The 22,466-nt window shown below is 53.9% G+C and overlaps 1 protein-coding gene across 2 annotated transcripts in view; it reads right to left on the bottom strand.

Moving 5' to 3' along the window:
- Nucleotides 1-17,331, bottom strand: part of PRDM5 (PR/SET domain 5) — a 113,759-nt gene extending 96,428 nt beyond the window's left edge. Inside the window, exon 1 of one of the 2 annotated variants that reach the window (XM_036315173.1) lies at nt 17,096-17,331. In XM_036315173.1, coding sequence (XP_036171066.1) covers nt 17,096-17,188 — 93 coding nt within the window. In that variant the 5' untranslated portion in view covers nt 17,189-17,331. The remainder of the gene's footprint in view (nt 1-17,095) is intronic. The other variant, XM_036315174.1, reaches the window with a different exon arrangement.
- Nucleotides 17,332-22,466: the final 5,135 nt, after the last annotated feature.

The following is a 22,466-nucleotide window of genomic DNA, read 5'->3' as shown; positions in this document are numbered from 1 at the left end:
CCATCACTCCTTACCACAGGCAGTCACCTCGCAGCGGTCAGAGCCGGGACTGGGGGCAGCGGCCTGTCCCCAGTGGAGGGCTCAGGCGCTGTGCCGTCCCCAGGCCACCCCCCCGCCCGCCCGGGGCCTGCTCACGGCGGTCACTCAGCAAGTGACCGTGGCACTGAAATGCGACACTGAGGATGAAGCCACTCAGGACGACAGGCTGAACTAGAGGAGTGTTCTGGTAATAAGTGTGAGGGTTTGGTATTAACCCACGTGGTGCAACTGTGCCCTCCCCTCGGTCACGTGCTCAGCCTTTAACCACCATTGCAGGTGACCATACGTGCACACACTTTCCAGTGCAGCTGGTCTACCCAGGATGGTCAGTGCGAATTAGGAGGGAAAACAGTGAATCCATCAGTTCCGCAAAAGACTGCAGAGGAAGGAAACCCAAAGCCATGCTGGGGGGACGCTGTTCAGAGTGCACCAGCTGCTCAAGGCCGCCCTGAGCCCGGGAGCCCTTACCAGCCTCTGAGCCTGGGAATCCGAATCAGGCCAAGATACCAAGAGCAGGTGCAAGGGCACACGGTATACTGTGCCCTTCTGTAACCCGAACGCCTGATGCCACTGTTGGCAGCCAGCCTTCTGTAACTCGGAAATAATATTCGGGATGCTGACCAAGTGTGTGTGAAGAAGTCTGCTAGAGAGAGCCGCTGAGCAGGGCTAGAGAGAGCTCAGAGAGGGAGAGGCAGCAGGGACACAGAGAAGGTAGCTCCTGTGTGTGCAGGAGACAGGAGAGCTGAGACGGAGCTGAGAGCTGGGAATGTAAGGCTAGGAGCTCACAGAGAGCTCAGGGACAGCTGCCCTGTTACCCAGCCCGTGTGCGGGGCAGGGGAGACGGGAGCCAGGGAGCTCAGGTACCACTACAATGTAAGGTGGTTTGTTTAGGGGGCAGCGTGTGGCTGCTCGGATAACAGCTGTGGGTACAGAGGCTGATGCTACCATGTGAGAAAGATGTGCACTCACCAGCTGGTGTCCGGCTGCCTGCCTGGATGGAGTTTGCTGTAAGGAGCTGGTTCGAGAAGGAACCCGCCCTGTGCTTGGCGTCGCCGAACGGGAGAGTTTAGAAGACGCACGGACTCACAGCCATTCAGAGCACCAGGGCCGTGCAGGGCTCCGCTCCGCTCTGCTCTGACACAGGCCTTAACGGACTGGCAGCTTTGAATATTCCCAACGGGAAGCAGAACTCTGACGTGAGATCCTCGCTGCTAAGAGGGAACAGTCACCTGCCTTAACCCGAATGCGAGAAATGCAGCTCCCCACTGTTTTCCTCAAACCAGAGAGAGAAATACATTTTGCATCTCAGCCGAGCAAACGCGCATGTACACACGGAAACACACACGTATAAAACTAAAACAGGACTCTCGTGATGCATGCTACCCTTGCTCTGCACAAAGCACGCTCACATCGTCTCCTCTGTTTTAATCACTTGTGTTAAAATACTAGTTTTGGCCCAATAACTTAATTTCACAACTCACCAGTAGGCCGCCACCCCAGTTTAAAAAAAAACAAAAAACACGGACATAAAAACATACATCAAGGAGGCAAATTTATGGGAACCTGAGCTCTCTGGATGTGATGAGATGGCCTTCAAGCACACATGTGAGGGCATGAGAATAATCTGATCAAAGACACTTGAGTTTCTGTGGCTGCAAGATTACAAACTGTGAACAGCCAACTGGTAATCCTCCGTAGCTCTGGTGGTGAGAAACACGGCAGGTGATAAAAACAGCGATGTCTGATGTCTGGCTTCAGGTGGAGATTTACCCTCACAGGCCCACTCTCACGCTGACACACCCCCTAACCAGCCCTCCAACTTTGTTCACTGTGGTTCCCACGTGCAGGCAGCACTTTGTCATTATGATGCTACTAGTGGCTCAGTGCATGAAATTCATGCACGGGGGGGGGGGGGGGGGTTGGTGGAGGTCCCTTAGCCCAGTCTGCACGCTCTCCAATCAGGGACCCCTTGGGGGAAGTCCGCCTGCCGGTTTAGGCCGATAAACTGGCAGTTGGACATCCCTCTCACAATCTGGGAGCACTGGCTCCTAACGGCTCACCTGCCTGCCTGCCTGATCACCCCTAACCCCTCTGCCTGCCTGCCTGATTGCTCCTAACTGCCTCTGCCTGCCTGATTGCCCCTAACCCCTCTGCCTGCCAGCCTAATCGCCCTTAACTCCCTCTGCTTTGGCCCTCACCACCATGGCTTTGTCCGGAAGGAAGTCAGACATCCAGAAGATGGCAGGTCAACCCGGTCTAATTAGCATATTACCCTTTCATTAGTATAGATTGTACACACTGCTCTAGTCACTTGCCTCTTCCACGGAAACTCTAACCTCAGGGAAGTCCCTTCCATCTCGTGGGCTCCAAAACAGTGTGGGTGGCACACCTGTGAGAGGAAGATTCAGGCCACATCCTATATATATATTATATGTAATTATTTCTTCTTTTATTTGAAACATATGAAATTGTCAAATTTTCTATGAAATTAAACTTTCCATACATACTTAATAATTACACAAATGTCCCTACATAAGTAAAAACACTTAAATAACAAATTTATCAATTATTTTTATACACATATTCGGAAAACTTACTTTATTATAGAACAAATTTTCGGCTTTAACAGACACTCCCTCACCCAAATTAGTCTGTTCTACTGAGGTGTGTGTGTGTGTGTGTGTGTGTGTGAGTGTGAGTGTGAGTGTATATATCTACACTAATAAAAGAGAAACATGGTAATTGCCGTACGACCGCTACCCTTTTCATTGGCTAATCAGCGAGATATGCAAATTAACTGTCAGCCAAGATGGCAGCCGGCAGCCAGGCAGCTTAAAACTAACATGAGGCTTGCTTGCCTCAGTGATGGAGGATTGTTGGAGGAAACCAACATTTCCCGCCTGCGGCTGCAGGCCTCTGAGTGGGCAGTTTAAGAAACATTGTAACAAATACCGCCAGACTTCAGCCAGCAGATTCGCAACATTGTAAGCAAAGGCCAGAAACCTACTTTCAGCCTCGGAGGCCTAAGAGCTGGAGCCAGAGCCTCAAGCTAAAGCTGGCCCAGAATAAAAAAAAAAAAAGAAAAAAAGGAGCGGTTGGGAACTTCAGTCACTCCCAGCCTGAAAACAGCCCTCAGCCCCTCACCCAGACTGGCCAGGCACCCCAGTGGGGACCCCCACCCTGATCCAAGACACCCTTCAGGGCAAACCAGCCGGCCCCACCCATGCACCAGGCCTCTACCCTATATAGTAAAAGGGTAATATGCCTCCCAGCACCAGGGTCAGCGTGACAGGGGGCAGCGCCCAAACCCCCTGATCGCCCTGCGGCTCTGTGTGTGACAGGGGGCGGGGCCCCAACCCCCTGAGCAGCCCTGCTCTGTGCCTGATAGGGGAGAGCTCTCCAACCCCCCCCCCCCCCCACGGGCCCTGCTCTGTGTGTGATGGGGTAGAGCCATAACCTCCCCATCCGCCCTGCCCTGAGTGTGAGAGTGGCGGCCCCCCAACCCCCTGATCAGCCCTGCTCTGTGGGTGATAGAGGGTGGTGCCCCAACCCCCTGATTGGCCCTGCTCTGTGTATGACGGGGGCAGCACCCCAACCCCCTGATTGGCCCTGCTCTGTGCGTGACAGGGGGTGGCGCTGCAACCTCCCCATTGACCCTGCCTTGAGTGTGACAGGGGACGGTGCCCCAACCCCCCAATTGGCCCTACCCTGAGCGTGACTGAGGGTGGCATCACAACCTCCCAATCTGCCCTGCTCTGTGCATGACAGGGCGGCGCCCCAACTCCCCAATCGGCCCTGCTCTGAGCCCGACCAGGGGCTGCACCTAGGGATTGGGCCTGCCCTCTGCCACCCGGGAGCAGGCCTAAGCCAGCAGGTCGTTATCTCCCGAGGGGTCCCAGACTGCGAGAGGGCACAGGCCGGGCTGAGGGACCCCCCCTCCCCCCCAAGTGCACAAATTTTTGTGCACCGGGCCTCTAGTATATATATATGTACATATGCCTTAGCATGTACGTAGAGCTTGGGAAGTATGTCTCAGCGCTGCGGCTGATGCAATGGTGTGAGCACACTCCACCATGACATGCTTCCTCGGCACACCAGGAAGTAGCAACGCCCGCCTGAACGAACTCCTAGAGCCACGTGCACAGTACCCCAGCCTTTCAGCCATTGGCCGCCTGTAGCAACGTGTCTCCCTCTGATTGGTCCCCTCATGCTATATATACCCCTGTAGTTCCACAATAAAACGGATGTGCGTCACCAAACCTGGTCTCCGGAGTCGTGCATGCAGACACCCTAGCGCGTTGGGGCTCCGTCGTCCTCACCCCCGAGGGACCCCCTGCTTCATCAGCACATTAAACACATAATATAAGGTTCATAATTAACAACAGGCAGGAAACCAATGTCTCAAACTAGTTTTTTGAAAATTTGCAAACTTTCCCAGTTGCCTTGTCATCGTTGGCTCACCTTCCGTGACTAAGCGGGGAGATGTCCCAGGAGCCGCAGGAGGACGCCAGCCCTACCCCTGCCCGTGGGCCTGCGTTACTGACACGACCTTCAGTCTGGGGTGTCACGGCAAGAGCCCTCCCAGAATTCTCTGCTTCTAAGGATCTCAAGGGCCACGATCTCCAAGGCTTACAAGGGGCAGGAAGCGACATCGGACATCCACCAACAAATAGCAGGGCCAGGTCGGGAGTGGCCAGGAGGTGTGGGCAGGGCATGCCTGCTCGGACAGTGTTTCCACTGGGTCAATGTGGCCGCATCGCCGCGGGGCCCACTGCAGCCGGAGAGCCCAAACATTTCAGGGAAGCTGGCAACCCAAGTGCGCATGGGAAACCCCTACTTTCCTATCTTGGAAATGAATTCCAACTTTTCAGAACTGTGTGCAGGTGCAGCACAAGGTCACTGCAGGACAAATCCCACCTACAGACACCATACTGTCCACTTCAAGCTGGCCCTCGGCCCCGCCCAGTGCCCCGCCCAGTGCCCAGTTCCATGGTGCTGCTCTGCGGTTGCTGAACAAAGCAGATCATGAAGCCATTCAATTCGCCACCCACCGGGCTGGACAATAACTTTTCATAAACAAGAAATGTATGATTGCAAACATGTGGGCCATCTTCTGCTAATTAGCTTCACAGCACTAGTCAGAAGTTGAAAGCAAGACGTACTGCAGATCTACCCTCTTAGCCTGGTGGGGCCCACCATCTGAGGCTTCAGGGGGCCCGAACCCCAGCCCCCGTCTGCACTAACCAGCTGCGACACATCACGGCATCGCGCGCTTCTGAGCTCCCGTTTCCCCAGCTGTCACACTTGGGGATCTGGAGTAGCCGATCTCTAAGATCTCTTCTAGCTCTTAAGTTCCATTAGAACGAGCTCCCGCAGGCCAAATCGACAGCAGCTTGAGAATCGGAGACCAGGAGGGTAATGGACTGAAACACATTAGCCAGCTCTTACGTCCATAACGGTTGTCAGCGGAAGAAGAAAAGTTTGTTTTTCAAAGAACCTCCTTTGACATCATTAGAGGAAAACAACTTAGGAACAGGATCAAAGAAAGAACGAGGCGTTTGTCCTAGTTTCTCTGTAACAACCGCAGGGCAGGGGACCAGAGGGCAGCAAGGACGAGGGGAGCGCTTCGCTACAGAGGATGCCAGCCTACCAGGACGCGGGGGGCATGGGAGTGAAATCACCATTTAGAAATTCCTAATCATATAACTGAGGGAGGATTATCAATGGATGCTACCACCATTGGGCCAAAGGTGGGCCGGGGAACAGACATCCACCCGTAGTGTCAGCTCACAGACTCCTGGCTAAGCACAAAGTGCCTTTACAATAGGGCAGTCACGTGAGCGCAGTGCTGCGGTCCTTGCCGTGCGAGAGGACGCACCTGCTGCAGGGGAGCGGACGTCAGCCCTCCTGCCCTCCATGCCGCTGTCTGCCACGCACGGGACGGGTGCTGGCCGACTCTCCAGGCTCCTCCGGGGCGAAGGGCGAGGGAGCATGCTCAGACCTCGCCCCTCCTGTCTCTCACCCCGCACCCGGGATCACGCTGCCTAGGACGGGCACGTGGATAACACTCGAGGATAAAACACGTGAGAGGGAGGCATTTGCTTCCTGCATCTCTCCTGTCCCACGACTAACGCTGCACCATGTACTGCAATGAAGGAGGCCACCTCTGGCTCTAGCAATTAGGCTCAGTGGATAGAGCATCGACCTGCGGACTGAAGGGTCTCGGGTTCGAGTCCAGTCAAGGTTCCTCCCCGGCGCGGGCCCTGGCCGGGGCTCATGTAGGAGGCAACCAGCTGTTTCTCTCTGTCTTTCCCTCTCTCTTCCACTCTCTTTAAAAATCAATGGAATTATGTCATTGGGTGAGGATTAACAAAAAGGAAGGAAGGAAGGAGGGAAGGAAGGAAGGAAGGAAGGAAGGAAGGAAGGAAGGAAGGAAGGAAGGAAGGAAGGAAGGAAGGAAGGAAGGAGGGAAGGAAGGAAGGAAAGGAGGGAGGGAGGGAGGGAGGGAGGGAGGGAGGGAAGGAAGGAACTAAAGCAACCTCTGGCTGGCAGAAGCATTCAATGCACAAAGTCAGTGTGTGGAACACACGGAAAGGTAAAAGCGCCTGTCTGCCTTCCCGGTGAGAAGAAAGGCGGGAGATGGAGAGACGGGTACAGGAAGCCCTGGGCCAGCAACCAGGCCCTGAGCCTGACGAACAACAAGCCCAGTCCCCCCGGAAGTCCCTGCGACTGAGCACAGAGCGGCGACGGGGAGGCTGTGAGGAGAGTGACAGACATAACCCAGTGGGCTAGGAGGTCCGTGATGGGGCCTGGGGGCAACATTTTGGGGGGCATTGGAGTCATCCGTGTAGGGGCTGGCACCTGAGGACACTCAGAAATTGCTGTTCCTTTTGTGGGTGTGAAAACGGCCTCAGGGCTATTCAGGAGCATGCCCTGGTGCTGAGATACTGAGGAGTAAACCGTCATACAGTCTGTGACTTGCTCTGAAATGGCTCCGCAGATAAGACATATCCGTGCGCCGAAACGCATCGGTGGCCCGCCCGCAGCTGGACCGTCTGTATGTGAGGTGATGCTCTCACAGAGGAGCCGGAATCCCCGCCTGGGACACAGTGGATCCCAGCGTTAGGTCGTGGGCCCGCCTCTCCCCGGCAACACCACCAGCCTTCCACACAGGGCAGTTCTGAGAACAGGGGTCTCCCTCCCCTGCCTGACGCCTCCCTGTACCCACCCATTCTCCTTAGCCCAGCGGTTCTCAACCTGTGGGTCGTGACCCCTTTGGGGGTCTAACGACCCTTTCACAGGGGTCGCCTAAGACCATCGGGAAACACATATATAATTACATATTGTTTTTGTGATTAATCACTATGCTTTAATTATGTTCAATTTGTAACAATGAAAATACAGCCTGCATATCAGATATTTACATGACGATTCATAATAGTAGCAACATTACAGTTATGAAGTAGCAACGAAAATACTGTTATGGTTGGGGGTCACCACAACATGAAGAACTGTATTAAAGGGTCGCGGCATTAGGAAGGTTGAGAACCACTGCCTTAGCCGGACACTGCACGTGTGCAGGGCACCGATGCATCCAGGTAGAGAAACTACACCTGCTACCTTCCCGTTTCCAAGGAGGAGAGCGAAACCACGGGAGCCCCTCAGCGAGAGCAGGGCCAGCGGGGAAGCCGGGGCCCTGCTTGCTCTCCACCTGGAAGGGGCCTGGGAGCCCGGCGACAGCAGCTCCCGGGCCAGGAGGGTCGCAGTCTCCAGCCCTGATGTTCTGAGCCGGTGACGGGACAGCAAAGGCCCTGCCAACGTCTCGCTACGGGGAGGAGATCCGCGAGGCGGCGGCCCCTGCAGTTGTCTCCCTCACTCTCCGCGGACACGGCGGGAGTCAGAGCAAAGAGGCCGCCCAGGAGGCAGCAGAATTGCTCTTGAAGAAATGCATCACGTATGAAATGGTATGACATGGGCGGTGCAGGAGATGTGAGGAAGGAGAGATTCTGCAAATATGGGGACCTGCATGCAGCTCCTTTTCCCTAACCCATCGGTCGGCAAACTACGGCTCGCGGGCCACATGCAGCTCTTTGGCCCCTTGAGTGTGGCTCTTCCACAAAATACCACATGCAGGCGCACGTACAGTGCGATTGAAACTTCGTGGCCCATGCGCAGAAGTCGGTTTTCGGCCTGGGCGAGTCTATTTTGAAGAAGTGGCATTAGAAGAAGTGGGGGTTGTTGGTCGGTTGGGCGAGGGGAGACGCAGTGCAGGGGGGCCACGGGATACGAAGCGCAGGGGAAGCACACACGATTCATGCAGGAGTTGAGTGAGCCAGTCAGTCAGCAGTCTCATGTGCAATGGTTAGTGCTAGTCGCGTCCACACATCGCGCGCGGGTGACAAAAGTAAAGTTTGTTAAGTTAATTTTAGGGAACGTTGTGGGGTGAAAGATGTAGTGTCGAGGATTGAGAAAGGTATGTTGAGACGGTTTGGACATAGAGAGAGGGTGAACGAAAGGAGATAGACGAAACAAGTATACGAGACCAGTGTGGATGGGAGAGTTGGAAGGAGTCGACCTCAGCGAACGTACCTCCATCAGACTGAGGGCGTTTTTAGCAAAGGCCAGCTTAGGAGTACCCTGATTAAGTTAATAACAAGGTACCTACCTATATAGTTTAAGTTTAAAAAATTTGGCTCTCAAAAGAAATTTCAATCGTTGTACTGTTGATATTTGGCTCTGTTGACTAATGAGTTGCCGACCACTGGCCTAACTCAACCCGAACCACCTGCTTCTCCTGAGTGGCAACCGCCCCTGCCACGGACGGACGGACGGACGGACGGACGGGCAGCTGGGGGAGGGGAAGCCTCGGTTCTGGCCCAGAACAGGTGCGAGGCTCTCTCTCCAGCAGCCCGAGTGATGCACTGGAAACGCCATCCCTTCCCATTTCTCCAGCTGAAGTCTTTGGATGCCCGTGACCCTTCCCTTTCCTTCACCCATATCCCAGCAGCGTATTCTGTCACCGCCGTCTCCCAGCATGGCCCCCATCTAAGCCACCGCCTCTCACGTGGACGGCTGCAGGAACACTGCCGTCTCCCAGGTGACACGCTTGCCCGGCCCCAGTATTCCCCACAGCGGACGAGTGGCCCTTGATTAGCTCAGAGCCTGCCATCCCTCGCTCAGAGCCCGTCACCCCTCGCTCAGAGCCCGCCACCCCTCACTCAGAGCCCGTCACCCCTCGCTCAGAGCCCGCCACCCCTCGCTCAGAGCCCGCCACCCCTCGCTCAGAGCCCGCCACCCCTCGCTCAGAGCCCGTCACCCCTCGCTCAGAGCCCGTCACCCCTCGCTCAGAGCCCGTCACCCCTCGCTCAGAGCCCGCCACCCCTCGCTCAGAGCCTGCAGCGGCTCCCAGGTCACTCCCAGTAAAGCCAGGGTCTGTACCGTGGCCTGGAAGGTCTGAGATGTGGCTCCAGGGCTCACACCCTTCCCTTCACTGACCCTCTGGCCTCCTGCCCCGGACGCGGCCCCTGGCTCACCCATCACAGCCTCACGGCTCCCCTGGTCTGGACACAACAGGCAGACTCCATCCAGGGCCCTTGCTCTGGCTGCTGCCTCGAGGGCGCTGCCCCTAGAAATAGGCCTGGCTACTCCGTCCTTTAAGTCACTGCTCAGGGCTCCCCTCTTGGGGAGCACTGGCTGGACCCCATTTATAGGACACCCGCCCTAGGCACCCACACGCTCTGCAGGTCGCCCACACCCAGCTCTGCTTCGCCTTTCCTCCGGGGCACCGGTCACACCTTAACGCAGCACGAATCCACCTGATGCTGACTCCGTCTGCCTCCCCGGCAGGCAGGCTCCACGCAGCCCGTTTCTATTTGTTCACTAGCGTGTTCCCAGCGGTCGGTGCAGCTCCTGGTGGGAAAGGTGTGCAAGGCCTTAGCAAACGCAAAGTGTGGCACAGCCACAGCACAGGAATACTAATATATCCAGGCAAAAAAGATCACTTGAGGGAATTGCCAACAGATACCGTGAAGTGAGAAATGCCAGATGATGAAATGGGTTTACTCTTGTCTCACTTGGGGAAAGTCATGTTTTAAGAATTGGAGCCGGTGTCTGTATTGGTATATGAGCACAGAAACTGCACTTTATCAGCGTAGAGAAGAAGTGTTGGGTTTTGTTATAGTGAGAAGGATATATGGGGTGATCTGAGTTCCAATTCTGACTAATTTGCTTATTACTGACATAACCCTCCTGAAGATCTGCTCCCTCGCCTATAAAACAAGGATGAGGGCCACCCCTTGCAGGCTGGCTGCAGGGCTCGGACACAAGCTGAGTAACAGGATGTCATCTGTCACTCACCCTCATCACTAGCAACCAGCCCAGTGCCCAGCAAGTCCAGTGGCTCCCTAAGAATTTGTTGAAAGAATTAACTGCAGCTGTTATTCATCACAAGTAAAACATGAAGTTTCAGGGAGCATTCGTGTAAGTGGGTTAGTTACACGGTTTTTTTTTTAGCTGTCATAACCCAGGACATGCAAAGCTGGATGGAGTCGTCACCTTTGAGCACAGAAGAGACACACGTGTGCAGGTGTGGGTGTGGGTGGTGACCGCGATCCCGCTGGCTGTGTCCCCACTGGCCATCAGCCCCAGGAAGTACAACAAACACTTCAGGGGGCCTGCCACCCACTGTCTCTTCAGGGTCACCTTCGAAGCTCATCTCCTCGTCCTGTGTTAACATTTATGCATATTACGTGCTTTTTCTCTATGCTTCCACTCACTTTCCCTTTTAAGTTTCCTCTTTCCCATCTTTTCGAACCCTATCCGACTTGCCTTTTTAGCTTATTGTATCTTCCAAGACGCAAATGTAAACCTTTATGTCAGGTATTGTTACTTGAGATGTTACCCCACCACGTCTCTACCACAAAGGCCTTATCAAGGTTGAAAGACAGGGCGCAGTATTGCGGGAGGCGTGGCCTTGGTTTGAAAGACAGGGCGTAAGTATTGGGGGAGGCGCGGCCTTGGCTTGAAGGCCAGGGCACAGGCATTGGGGGCGGCGTGGCCTTGGTTTGAAGGACAGGGTGCAGGTACTGCTGGAGACCTGGGTGCACAGGGGCAGCTGTCCTCAGTCAGACCCCGCAGGGCTGCTCTGGCTCCTGTGTCTTCATCTGTAACATGAGATCATGCACTTGAATTTGCTCCCGAAGGTCTTCTGCTCACCGTGGCTGAGAACACCATCAGCATCTCCTCCTCCTTCTCAGTCCAGACCTGTCTCCCTCTTTACAAGAGGGCCGCGCACCCAGGCTTCAGTGGGTGAATCCCAGTGCTGCCCCCTCGCCAGGACCACTCTGAAGATCAGGCGGGACACTCCTGCAGTGGGCAGGCCCTGGTGGGGACATGTGATCGGGACCGGCACGTGGGGACTCACCCCAGCTCTCATGGTAAAGTGCTCCGTGTGGCCTAGGCAAGGATGTGCTATGCTTGGGGGCTGTGGTAGGATGCCTACCAGCTCCCAGAATATCCACGTCCTTCTCCTGAGAGCCTGGGAGCATGTGGCCTCGCGTGAAAAAGGGACTCTGGGGATGTGATTAGTTAGGGCCCTGAGGCGGGAGGCTACCCTGACTGCCTGTGTGGCCCAATCCAATCCCAGAGATCCTCACAGAGGAAACAGGTTGGAGGATGTGGGACCCTAGCAAAGGAGAGGGCGGCCTCCAGGAAACTGACAATGGTAAGGCGGGGGGGTGGGCTCTCTTCAGAGGGTGGAGAAGGAATCAGCCTGCCCACCCACTTTACACGTATGTTCTCAGGAGCCACAGCACGATAGCTGGGAAACTGGGGTTGTGTTAAGCCACTAAGCGTGTAAGATTTGGTGACGGCGGTAACGGGAAAACAACGCGCGGTGCTGTCAACATGTTTTGCCCTGAAAACCACCTGGGGTGTCTCAAGGTTGAACGCAGAACCTGCATCTGCCCCTGAGAAGGGCCCAGGGTGGCGGGAGACGGGCCGGGGGGGGGGGGGGGGCTCATGGACACAGCAGCCCCCGAGGCAGAAAAGCAGGGGGTGCGAGGGAAGGGAGCGGAGCAGAGGGACCCCAGCCGGGCGGGCCCTGCACCTGGTGCACACAGGGCTAAGTCCCGGGGCCTCAGCAATGCCCTCTCCTGCCTCCCGTGGAATTAGCCACCAGAAACCTGGGGGGACGGCCCAAAGGGCTCCTATAGACAGGGAGAGGACTGGGTGTCTGAAGATCCGGGAAGGGTTGAAGAATGGAGAACGCACTGGAAAGCAGAGACAAACGTAAAGGTGAACCCAGGACCGTTGCAAACATTTAGAGAAGACGTAATGACTGAGCAAGTGTGTCCTCTGTACATCAGGGGTCGTAACAAGCCTCCAGAGGCTGCTGGGCAGTAAAATGAATGGTCTGTGCAAGGGCATGGCAAGCAGAGAGCCCATACTCCCAGCACGTGATTGCGTGGGACAGTTCCAGGTTGCCCGCAATTTCCAAGAATTTCCAACAATTCTCCCTGCAAACCACCCAACTCCATCCAAACTGACTGAGAGCACAAAAGCCAGGTGACTCACTGCAATCAGCACCCCTTACTCTGTGTCACGCAGGCAACACTGAATGCGTCACCCTGCCAAGCTCTCTGCCTCCATTTCCTCAACTGAGAAAGGAGATAATAACAGTATCTACTTCACAGTGTTAATGCAAGAGTAAAGGCCAAATGCTCAATAGGGCAGTATTGCCTGGACAGTGTGGCTCAGTGGCTGAGTACCGACTCATGAACCAAGAGGTCACAGGTTTGATTCCCTGTCAGGGCACATGCCTGGGTTGCAGGCTCTATCCCCAATAGGGGGCGTGCAAAAGGCGGGCCAATCAATGTTTCTCTCTAATTGATGTTTCTCTCTATATATCACTCTCCCTTCCTCTCTCTCTAAAATCAGTTTCTTAAATAATAAATTTAAAAAAATAATAATAATGAAGGCAGTGTTAATCATAATAATGTGACCCCATGAGATTCTGCTCCCCCACAGAGCCTCCAGGAGCCAGCAGCATTTTCTTAAAAAAAAAAGTCCTATGGCTTCATTTCACCCAACCTCACAACCCGATGCCCGTTGCCATACTAGTCGGACCATATGGGAACTGCTTCCGTTCCATGTCCCTGCGCAGACAAAGCCTCATGGTGCCCAGCAAAATCAACTCCCACACACACGCGTCCACTGTCTGGTGAGCTTCCCTCTGCTACTTGCGTACTCATTTATCTCCCCGCACAGGACAACAAGCGCCTGTGGACCAAGACCTGGTCTCTCTGCTCACCTGCATCCGAGCCCGGCGCAGGCCCGCATGGCTGGCAGAGTCAGGGGGAGGACAACCTTCGCCTGCACCGGCCCCAGAGGGCAGGAGGCCGGCAGGGGCGGATCCCCGCCTTCAACCTTCCCACAAAGTCACACTCCGGGAGCTCGAAGCAACCTATGGTTTCCCACTTGCTGGGTTCGAGCATAATGTCAACCACCACTGTGCACTGACTAACGACACAGTGGCTCCCCTCCCCTAGGGTTTGCTTTCCTCGGTCTGGGTTACCCGCGGCCAACCTCTGTCCCAAATAATGAAATGGAAAATTCCAGAAATAAACAATTCCCTCGCTTTAAATCGGGGGCCCTGCTGAGGGGTGTGATGAAATCTCAGGAGTCCTGCTCCGTCGGTGAGACGTGCTCATCCCTGTGCCCAATTTTATTAGTAGTCCTTGTTGTTCATCTCCCCCTGTGCTAATGTACCACTGCACTTCATCACAGGTGTGTATGTAGGAAAAGACGTAGTGTCTATAGGGCTCCGTACTATCCCCGGTTCCACTCGGGGCCTTGGACCATGTCCCCCAAAGGTAAGGGGGGACTACTGCATAAGCCAGCAGGGGGAAATGGTCATGATATAAAGAAAATGTAACGTGGGGGTGTGTTGCTTAACTTGACTGCGTGTATATTAATGCGTTAGCTTTGCATAACTAGTATTCGTTTCCATCTGCGTAAAACTTGGTGACCTGGATACCTTATCATCGTCGAAGCACTCAACTGTGCTGCTGCGATGCCACTCGGCACCGGGGCACACGGCATGGAAAGTGCCCTTCTACCCCTGCTAGCACCAGCACCTTGCAGTGCGCATACTCCCCCCTTGCCCCAATCAAGGGCTTCCCAACAGACTCTCGCCCACGGTTTGTTTCTCCAAGAACAATTCATGGCTTACAGAGACCCTCCTTGTGCAATTCCCATATGGCAACAACAGGGAAGGGAAGGGAAGGGAATGGAGCCCTCCTCCTCACATGGATCTCATCCCTCCACACCCAAGGAGAGGCCGCAGGCCCACAAAACAGGCCATCACCAAGGCAACACCTGGGACAGAGCGGGAGCCTTGCCTTCGGATTCTCTGCGGGGACCCCACTCTAGGACACGCTGCACAGAAAGGTGGGTGCAGAGCAGGCTCCCAGGGTCCTCTTGGTAAGGGAATCCCAAGTCTCCAGCAAGATCCCCGAACCTCAGACTCTCAGAACAGGGCTGGGTTAGGTTCTCTGAGTATGAAATCAACACCTGGCTGGACTGCAATCATTTCCTGAAACAGAGGTGCCAGTATTCTACGAAACATACTTCTCTAGGTGAGCTATTCCAAAGCCTGGCTAGAGAATATGAAAACTTCAAATTAAGGCCCTTAATTCAACTGCTGGGATACTCTCCTCTCTGACCCCTGGTTATAGCCAGAGGTAGGCCTGCACTTGAAGAACACCTGGGAATGCAGACCCTACATGCAAACACGGAGAAGATGGGTGGACACGCAGCGGGGGTCTTACGGCTCACCCCAAATCCGATTCCAGCTTCACTTCCTCCTCAGCCTGCGGAAGGCAAGGCAGAGGGAGCCCACTCCTCGGTCCTCCCTGGCATCACACCCCTGCCTGTGCTCAGTGGCCTCATGATTCAGTAGCTGATGATCGTCACGAATCTATGCCACTCACAGGTCACATGGATTTACTGCAAACACCTGCACATTCGCCTGAAATGCAGGGGAGCGTTCTAGGTGTGACTGGATGGAGATCTGTTTTACATGCGAAGTTACAGGACCCAAGAAAACGTCAGTGTGTGGTTAGGCAAATGCAAGGGTCAAATGCATGTGGACCTGATGATTTGGAAGCTTTTCATGCTATGACCCCAAACAATAAAACATCCAAATAATCAACTACGTGGAAAAATAAGCTGGACTTATTAAATATATCAAAATAAAATACACTGACCAGCTATTTCTTTCTTTCTTTTTTTTACCAGCTATTTCTTTTGTTGTTGTTAATCCTCTTCCAGGATATCTTCCATTGATTTTCAGAGAGTGGAAGGGAGAGGGAGGCACAGAACAAAACATTGACGTGTTTGGTTGCCTCCCACACGCCCTGGGGATGGAGCCTGCAAGGGAGGTACACGCCCTTGACTGGGGACCCTTCAGTCCACAGGCCGATGGATGCTCTATCCACTGAGCCAAAGCGGCCAGGGCCAGCTATTTCTAAAAACCTAAATAATATAAGGCCAAAAAAAAAAGGACTTATGTAATAATTCTAATATCTGTGCAACTTTTTAGTATGTCACTCTTCGTAACATTAAACAAAATAATGTGTGAATATTCACATTTGGGCCTGAGATCTTCAAGAAAAGGCCATTTGGGGACTTTTCTGTCTTGAGAGGAAGGATTAAAGCAGAATTTCAACCTCTGCTTTGAGAGGATGCTGATTTCACATCCACCCACTTGGTAAAAGCATCTATGCAGCAGCCCTCCCAGCCAGGTGAGCCTCTCGCTCCTGGCACCTCTGAGCAGTCCTCAAACTCCCACCTGAGAGGTGAACATGGGCTCCTCTGGTCCACCCGTGCCCCGAGGCAGCACAGGGCATGTCAGGGACGCCTTCTGAGGGCTGGTCCCCCTCCTTCACCTGAGAGCAGGTGAAGCAGGGGAGATCTCTGCTGGGGAATGCGTCCTGGTGTCTGCTGCGTCCTGTGGGCCCCTCGATAGCATCCCTTACCCGCACAAGCCGGCTCCTGCCCACACCACCATCTTTAAACATATCTGTTAAGGGGGAGGGCCGGGGGTCGAGGGTGGGGTGGGGGTGCTAGGAAGCTGGCAGGGAACCATCTGGAAGGACCCAGAGCTCTGGACTCAGCAGCCATGGGTTTGAAGCTTAACTGGGCACCCGGCAGGAGGCAGACCCTGCAGTTAACTTCTGCTCCTGCGCCTCTCCCTCCGGGATGACCGCTGTTCTCACCGAGCGGCGTGCGGGGCAAGTTTCTCACGTGGGTGGGTACCAGGCACCCTGCACCAAGTACCTGCTCCGTAACCGGCGCCTCGCAGTACCCCGGGGCCCCTCACCCCTGCCTCTGGCTGCCGACTTTAGACTTTACAGAAACCGCTAGGACACAACTGTGTCCAACCCGAAGGTTTGGAATTTTCCAGTCCTCTCCTCCCAGGCCTCCGCTTTCAGCCTCGGCGCCCCCAGGCCGGTCCCCTGGGCACGGGGCGACGCGCTCCCTGCGCACTGGCCTCTGCGCCTCGGCCAGGAGAGACCCGGTCGGGGGCACCCGGGGCGGTCAGGGGCACCCGGGGCGGAGAGCGCGGCTCCTGCAGTTGGCACCTCCCGCCCCGAAGGAGGCCGAGCGCCCTGGGGGCTGAGCCGGACTCGGCCGCGTGGGCTGCGCGCGGGGCGGGTCCTCCGGGAGGGGGCGAGGAGGGGGCGGGCCGGAGCGCGCGTGGGGCCCCCCGCCCGCGGGCGAGCGAGCGCGGAGACGCGGAGACGCGGTGCGGAGCGGCGGCTGCCCGGACGCTTCCTGCGGGGAGCCAGCCATCCCGCCGCGGGCCGGGCAGTGCGGCCCCCCGGCCGGGCAGCGGGCGCGGCCGGCTCTGACGTGGCGCTGCCGCCGGAGCCGGAGGGCCAGGCCGCCCCGCGGAACCCGGCCTGCGTCCCGGGACCCGGCCCGGCGACCCCGGGAGGAGCCGGCGCGCTCGGCCCGCGGGGGGCGCGGGAGGCGGGGCGCGGCGGGCACCCACCTTGGCGACCCTGCGGGCCGTGTAGAGCCCCATCCCGTCCTGCACGCGGGACGACTTCAGGGAGAACCTGTCCGGCACGTACATGCCCAGCATCCTCCCGCCGCGGGGGCGGCGCCGGGCGCTCGGGGTGCGGGCGAGGGGCGCGGCGGGAAGGAGGAAATGGAGCCTTCCTCCCGGAATCCCCGCCTCCCGCCGATTCCAGGATCCCCCGCGGCTCGGCCCCTCCTCGCCGGCGGCCCCGGCCCCGGCCTCCGCGGCGGTGCTGCCCGATGGGCGGGGCGGGCCGGGGCGCCGCGCGCTGATTGGCCCCAAGGCGGCTCGGACCCGCGCCCGGGCGCGCTGCCCTCTGCCCGGCTGCCCCGGCCTCCGCCCCCGCCCGCCCCGCCCGGGGTCTGCCCCTCCGAAAGCCCCAGATCCAGGCGGGGGTTTACTCCCGGGATGCAGAGCGCTGTGGGCGCCACAGCCACAGCCACAGCCCGGCGCCCCCAAACCAGCTCCCCCAGCTCCAGCTCCTGGGGCCCGGGAAGCATGGTCCTCCCACAGCCCGGGGATGTGGCTGTTTGCTCCTGCTTGTCTGGGGGTTGGAGTCGTGGGGGCCCGAGGATTAAGTTGTCCAATGTGCAGAGGGAAAGAGTGTGCACCCCCTGCAGCCCACCCATTTCAAGCTAATCCCAACTTTACCGCGAACTCCTTAAGCGACATCTAAATGGAGGAGAAACTACTTTTTTAAATGGTGCCAATCCCTGGTTAGTTCTTGCACTTCCCGGGGTACACTGTTCCCAGATCACCTGACCTAATGGGTTTTCTTCCCGACCTGCATGGCGGTGGGGACCATGGCAGGGAGGCCCCGACAATGCAGCCCGCTATCACAGCCACAGTCTGGTTTTGGTGTTTTTAGTAAAGTTAGTAGGTATCATAAGACAAGCCAGGAGCTTTCTATTCTTTTGATAATTTTCTATCCGGGGTCTTTTCTTGGAAACCATTGATGTTCCCGTAAACAGGGATGTTCCTTATAAACCGTAGGCGAAATTAATGACCGCACTCTTATAAAACAAAATTCAACTGAATCCATCTTGGAGACCTGGCTGAATTTAACAATCCAGGAATCGGTCAGCATCCCACTGGACAGATGGGACCTCACGGGGACTTGACAAAATGAAAGGCTTTCCTGGGCAGAAGGGAGCTGCGGCAGGTGGTCCACTGCAAGGTGGCTTTCTTCCAGGGAAGGGCAGATGACGTCATAGCGCCGTCAGGCAGATGACGTCATAGCACTGGTCAGAGGAGTCGTGATTCTCCGGTGTAAATCCAGCTCTGGCAGATCCGGCACTATGGTCTCAGCTGGGTCGCAGGGCTTGGCGTAAGTGACTGCCTGTGGGCCTGTCCTTATGCGTTCACAGCATGCACCCTGGAAATTACTCCTTTCTTCGGGACTAAGGAAAGCCTTGGATCACAAATAGTTCCTAATTTCCCAAGTAGAAGAATTTTATTAAAGTTTAGAAAAAGTAGGTTTTGCCCTAACCGGTTTGGCTCAGTGGATAGAGCATCCGCCTGCAGATTGAAGGGTCCCTGGTTCGATTCCCGTCAAGGGCATGTACCTTGGTTGTGGGCACATCCCCAGGAGGGGGTGTGCAGGAGGCAGCTGATTGATGTTTCTCTCTCATCGATGTTTCTAACTCTCTATCCCTCTCCCTTCCTCTCTATAAAAAAATCAATAAAAATATATTTTTTAAAAAAAGAAAAGTAGGTTTTTTTGAAGCCTTATGAAGAAAACCAATATTAGCAATATTTGGGGATTTAAAAGAATAGACAAATGACCCTTGGGGGTGGGGGGTGCTCAGGGAGGTTTTGCCAGGGGCGGGGGGAGCAACACCTTCCTCCTTCTTCTGAGTTCCGACCTTTTTTGGACCCAACGTTGAAGACATTACCTTTCTGCCAGCGGAAATGAGTGCATACATAAGCACTATGTCTGTTTGGGGTAAATTTGAAATTAGATGGCTTTGAAACACATCATAACTTTCACTAAATGTTTATTAATTAAAAGCGAATTCTGAGACCAAGCTGAGATGTTCAGACTAGCTGATGGTAAACATAGAATTCGCTGTCATGCCTCAAAGATTCTGGACTAAGGAGCTCATCCCGGGACCCTTTACCCCAGCGATAAACCCCGGCCAGGCCAGGCCCGCTGGGCCAGCTGGAACCAGACCACAGGGCGGCCCATGGCATTTCCCCGGGAAGTGTCCTCTGTCAGGGGCTGTCTTTCAGCTCCGCCCTGACACCCCACCAGCTCCTCAGCCCGATGCCCAGCCATGTCCTTGGGCACAGACGTGGCCACAGCTTTTGATCAGAGAGCAAGGTCTAGTCCAGTGATGGCGAACCTTTTGAGCTCGGTGTGTCAGCATTTTGAAAAACCCTAACTTAACTCTGGTGCCGTGTCACATAGAGACATTTTTTGATCTTTGCAACCATAGTAAAACAAAGATTTATATTTTTGATATTTATTTTATATATTTAAATGCCATTTAACAAAGAATAATCAACCAAAAAAAATGAGTTCGCGTGTCATAGGTTCGCCATCACTGGTCTGGTCTGACAGCCCTCGGTCACTGGTGGCCTGGCTGGGCCTGGTTCCCTGTTGGTTGTGGGCTGTGTTTCTGGGAACAAAGCTACCAGCTCGAGAACACGCATCTTTCTGAATGCGGTCATCTTTACTAATAAGGAAGCGGTAAAAAATAAAAAAGACCGTGTTCAAGGTAAGTCTGAGAGTACGCAGCTGAGGACCCTCCCAGATCTCTTATGAATCTGCATCAGGCATTTTGTTACGAAGCAAACGGTCTATCTCATTGAAGCGTGCGACGTTCTTTTTCTGAGTTTGGCGGAGTGTTCTGAAGATCTCCTACCTAAAACGCGGAAACCAGCAATAAAAATAATCTCTCTTCCAACACGCAGAAGGGGCACGTGTTTGCCAAACCAAAAGGCACAACAGTGGCTGGAAATTTGATTTTGAAACCTGGGAGACGGCTGTGCTGCCATGCGTCATCTCTTAGAACTTTAAAAAAGCTCAAAAGTGACCTTTCCATATTGTCTTTGAAAAATGGGAAATTAAAAGTCTGCTTTATATCAAGCGTTTAAATCCAGCCTTAAGAAAATAAGGAAATCAAAATATTGATATTAAATTTCTACCATGCTCCTGATGTATTTATTCTAGAAACTACTGCACTACCCAGACACACGAGAAATGACCCCAAACACATTTCTCCTTGCTTCCAAGTTTGCTTTTGGCAGAAATGTTTTTATGGATCCGCCTAAAGCAAGCCAAGCTCTAGTGATTGCATTCAAGCTTGTGCTGGTGCAGCCGTGTCTTCGCAGGAAAGACTTGAATTAAAATTCTATATTAATGAATTATTTCACCCCACGGACTGTGCCATTGTTTTGCTGTGTCTCAGTTATTAATGACTCTTTCCAATGCTCTGGTAGAATAAAAGCCTGGGAGAAAGAAACACTGTCTTTCGTTTCCTGAGAGTCAGAAGGGTTCTGTAGTGAAAGAATACAAAACCTACTTCCCTGAGCAGAAAAGAAGAAAGATTTATTTGGTGTGACTCACAGGAAGACAATAAAAATCCTTGAAAGTAGAACCCCAAGTTGGTCTTGCGGATTCCACAGCAGCCTGAGCAGCAAGCGAGATGCCCGACACCTGCTCCAGCCGCAGTGTCTCATGACCTCTTGGTTTAAGACAGTGGTTCTCAACCTGTGGGTCGTGACCCCTTTGGGGGTCTAACGACCCTTTCACAGGGGTCGCCCAAGACCATCGGAAAACACATATATAATTACATATTGTTTTTGTGATTAATCACTGTGCTTTCATTATGTTCAATTTGTAAGAATGAAAATACATCCTGCATATCAGATATTTACATGACGATTCATAACAGTAGCAATATTACAGTTATGAAGTAGCAATGAAAATAATTTTATGGTTGGGGGTCACCACAACAGGAGGAACTGTATTGAAGGGTCGCGGCATTAGGAAGGTTGAGAACCACCGGTTTAAGAGGTGACACCAGTGGCTGGGACGCAGAACCAGGAGACTCAGAGCTTCCTTTCACTCAAGGAAAAGTGGAAGTTGTTGGGACCAGAGTGAGTAATGTTATAAAAAGAGAAGCCGAAGCATAAATCGGGGGTCATCCCACCCCACATGCCAACGCTGACCCTGGAGAGAGTGTGGAGGGTGAGGGTGCGAGTGCAGGAAACTGGAGGGAAGAGGGGGGAGGAAACCAACAAGGATAATGGTTTCCATGTACGTAGCCTCGTGTATTCCCGAAACTGGTCAGGGTTCTTTGGATCCATTATCTTAAAGCCCTAATGACCCTCCCATCATAGCCCCACAAAGGAAATTTCCCTAGCCCATTTTATACACCAGGAAACAACCTCAGAGAAGTGATGGGTCTTAGGCGGTTTCATACATCCATGACGTGGTGGGGGTACCTCAGACTGAGGACTGGCTGATTGCAGTTTCCCTGATTCTAGGTCCGACTGACAGACGGCTCCCCTCCAGGCTTAGCAGAGCTCCAGGCAGACGGAACTCTCCAGTTCTCTCTCCTCTCTCTCTCTCTCTCTCTCTCTTCCTCCTGCCCCCATTTCTCTCATCAACCAACTTTCCTACAACTCCTCCCTAAAACGTAGAAAACAATATGATTGGCCAAGGTCATGGCCAAATGCTCCAGTTTGGTCCAATCAGCTGTGTCAAAGAGAGGACTGAGTCATGTGATCTTTCGAGGCATCTCTTCCACCTCTAGCTCCTCTGAGAGAGGGGCTGTAGATAGGACCTGTCTTTACAGAGGTTTCTCCAAATCTGGCCAATATTGTGTGGCTTGGCCTATGTATAACCATAGCATAGCTCATCCACACATTTTAATCTACAGAAATAATATTAAAAAGAATCAGTAATTAATCAAAAAAGCAATACCGATGGTCCAATGTTTGCCAAAACCTCACAATTTATTTTACTAGTTTCTCTTTTCCCTTATTAAAATAAAACGGTGACTGCAGAGCTCCACTAGTATTTGTTTTAAAAAGTCACCTTCGTAACACGCCCCTTTCAAATGAGTAAGGAAGAATCTCAGTTTAGTGAGCATTTTCTATAAACTCTGAAGCTATGTAGAGAGTAAAAATTATTATTATTATTATTATTATTATAGCAATGTCTTACAAATTATTTAGCACAGAAACAAGGACCAGTTTTTTTCCATAGAAGAAGTTATTTCGAATAAATATGACATGGAGTGTTGATGTCGTATGACCTCCAATAAAAAGGGCACTTGCACAATGACGTCACTCTCCATTGAGCTGGGGTCTCCCTAAGGCTTCCTCTCTA

Source organism: Myotis myotis, unplaced genomic scaffold (genome assembly GCF_014108235.1).
Source record: "Myotis myotis isolate mMyoMyo1 unplaced genomic scaffold, mMyoMyo1.p scaffold_m19_p_6, whole genome shotgun sequence".
Taxonomy (NCBI): domain Eukaryota; kingdom Metazoa; phylum Chordata; class Mammalia; order Chiroptera; family Vespertilionidae; genus Myotis; species Myotis myotis.
This window is presented reverse-complemented; position numbering and strand designations above follow the sequence as displayed.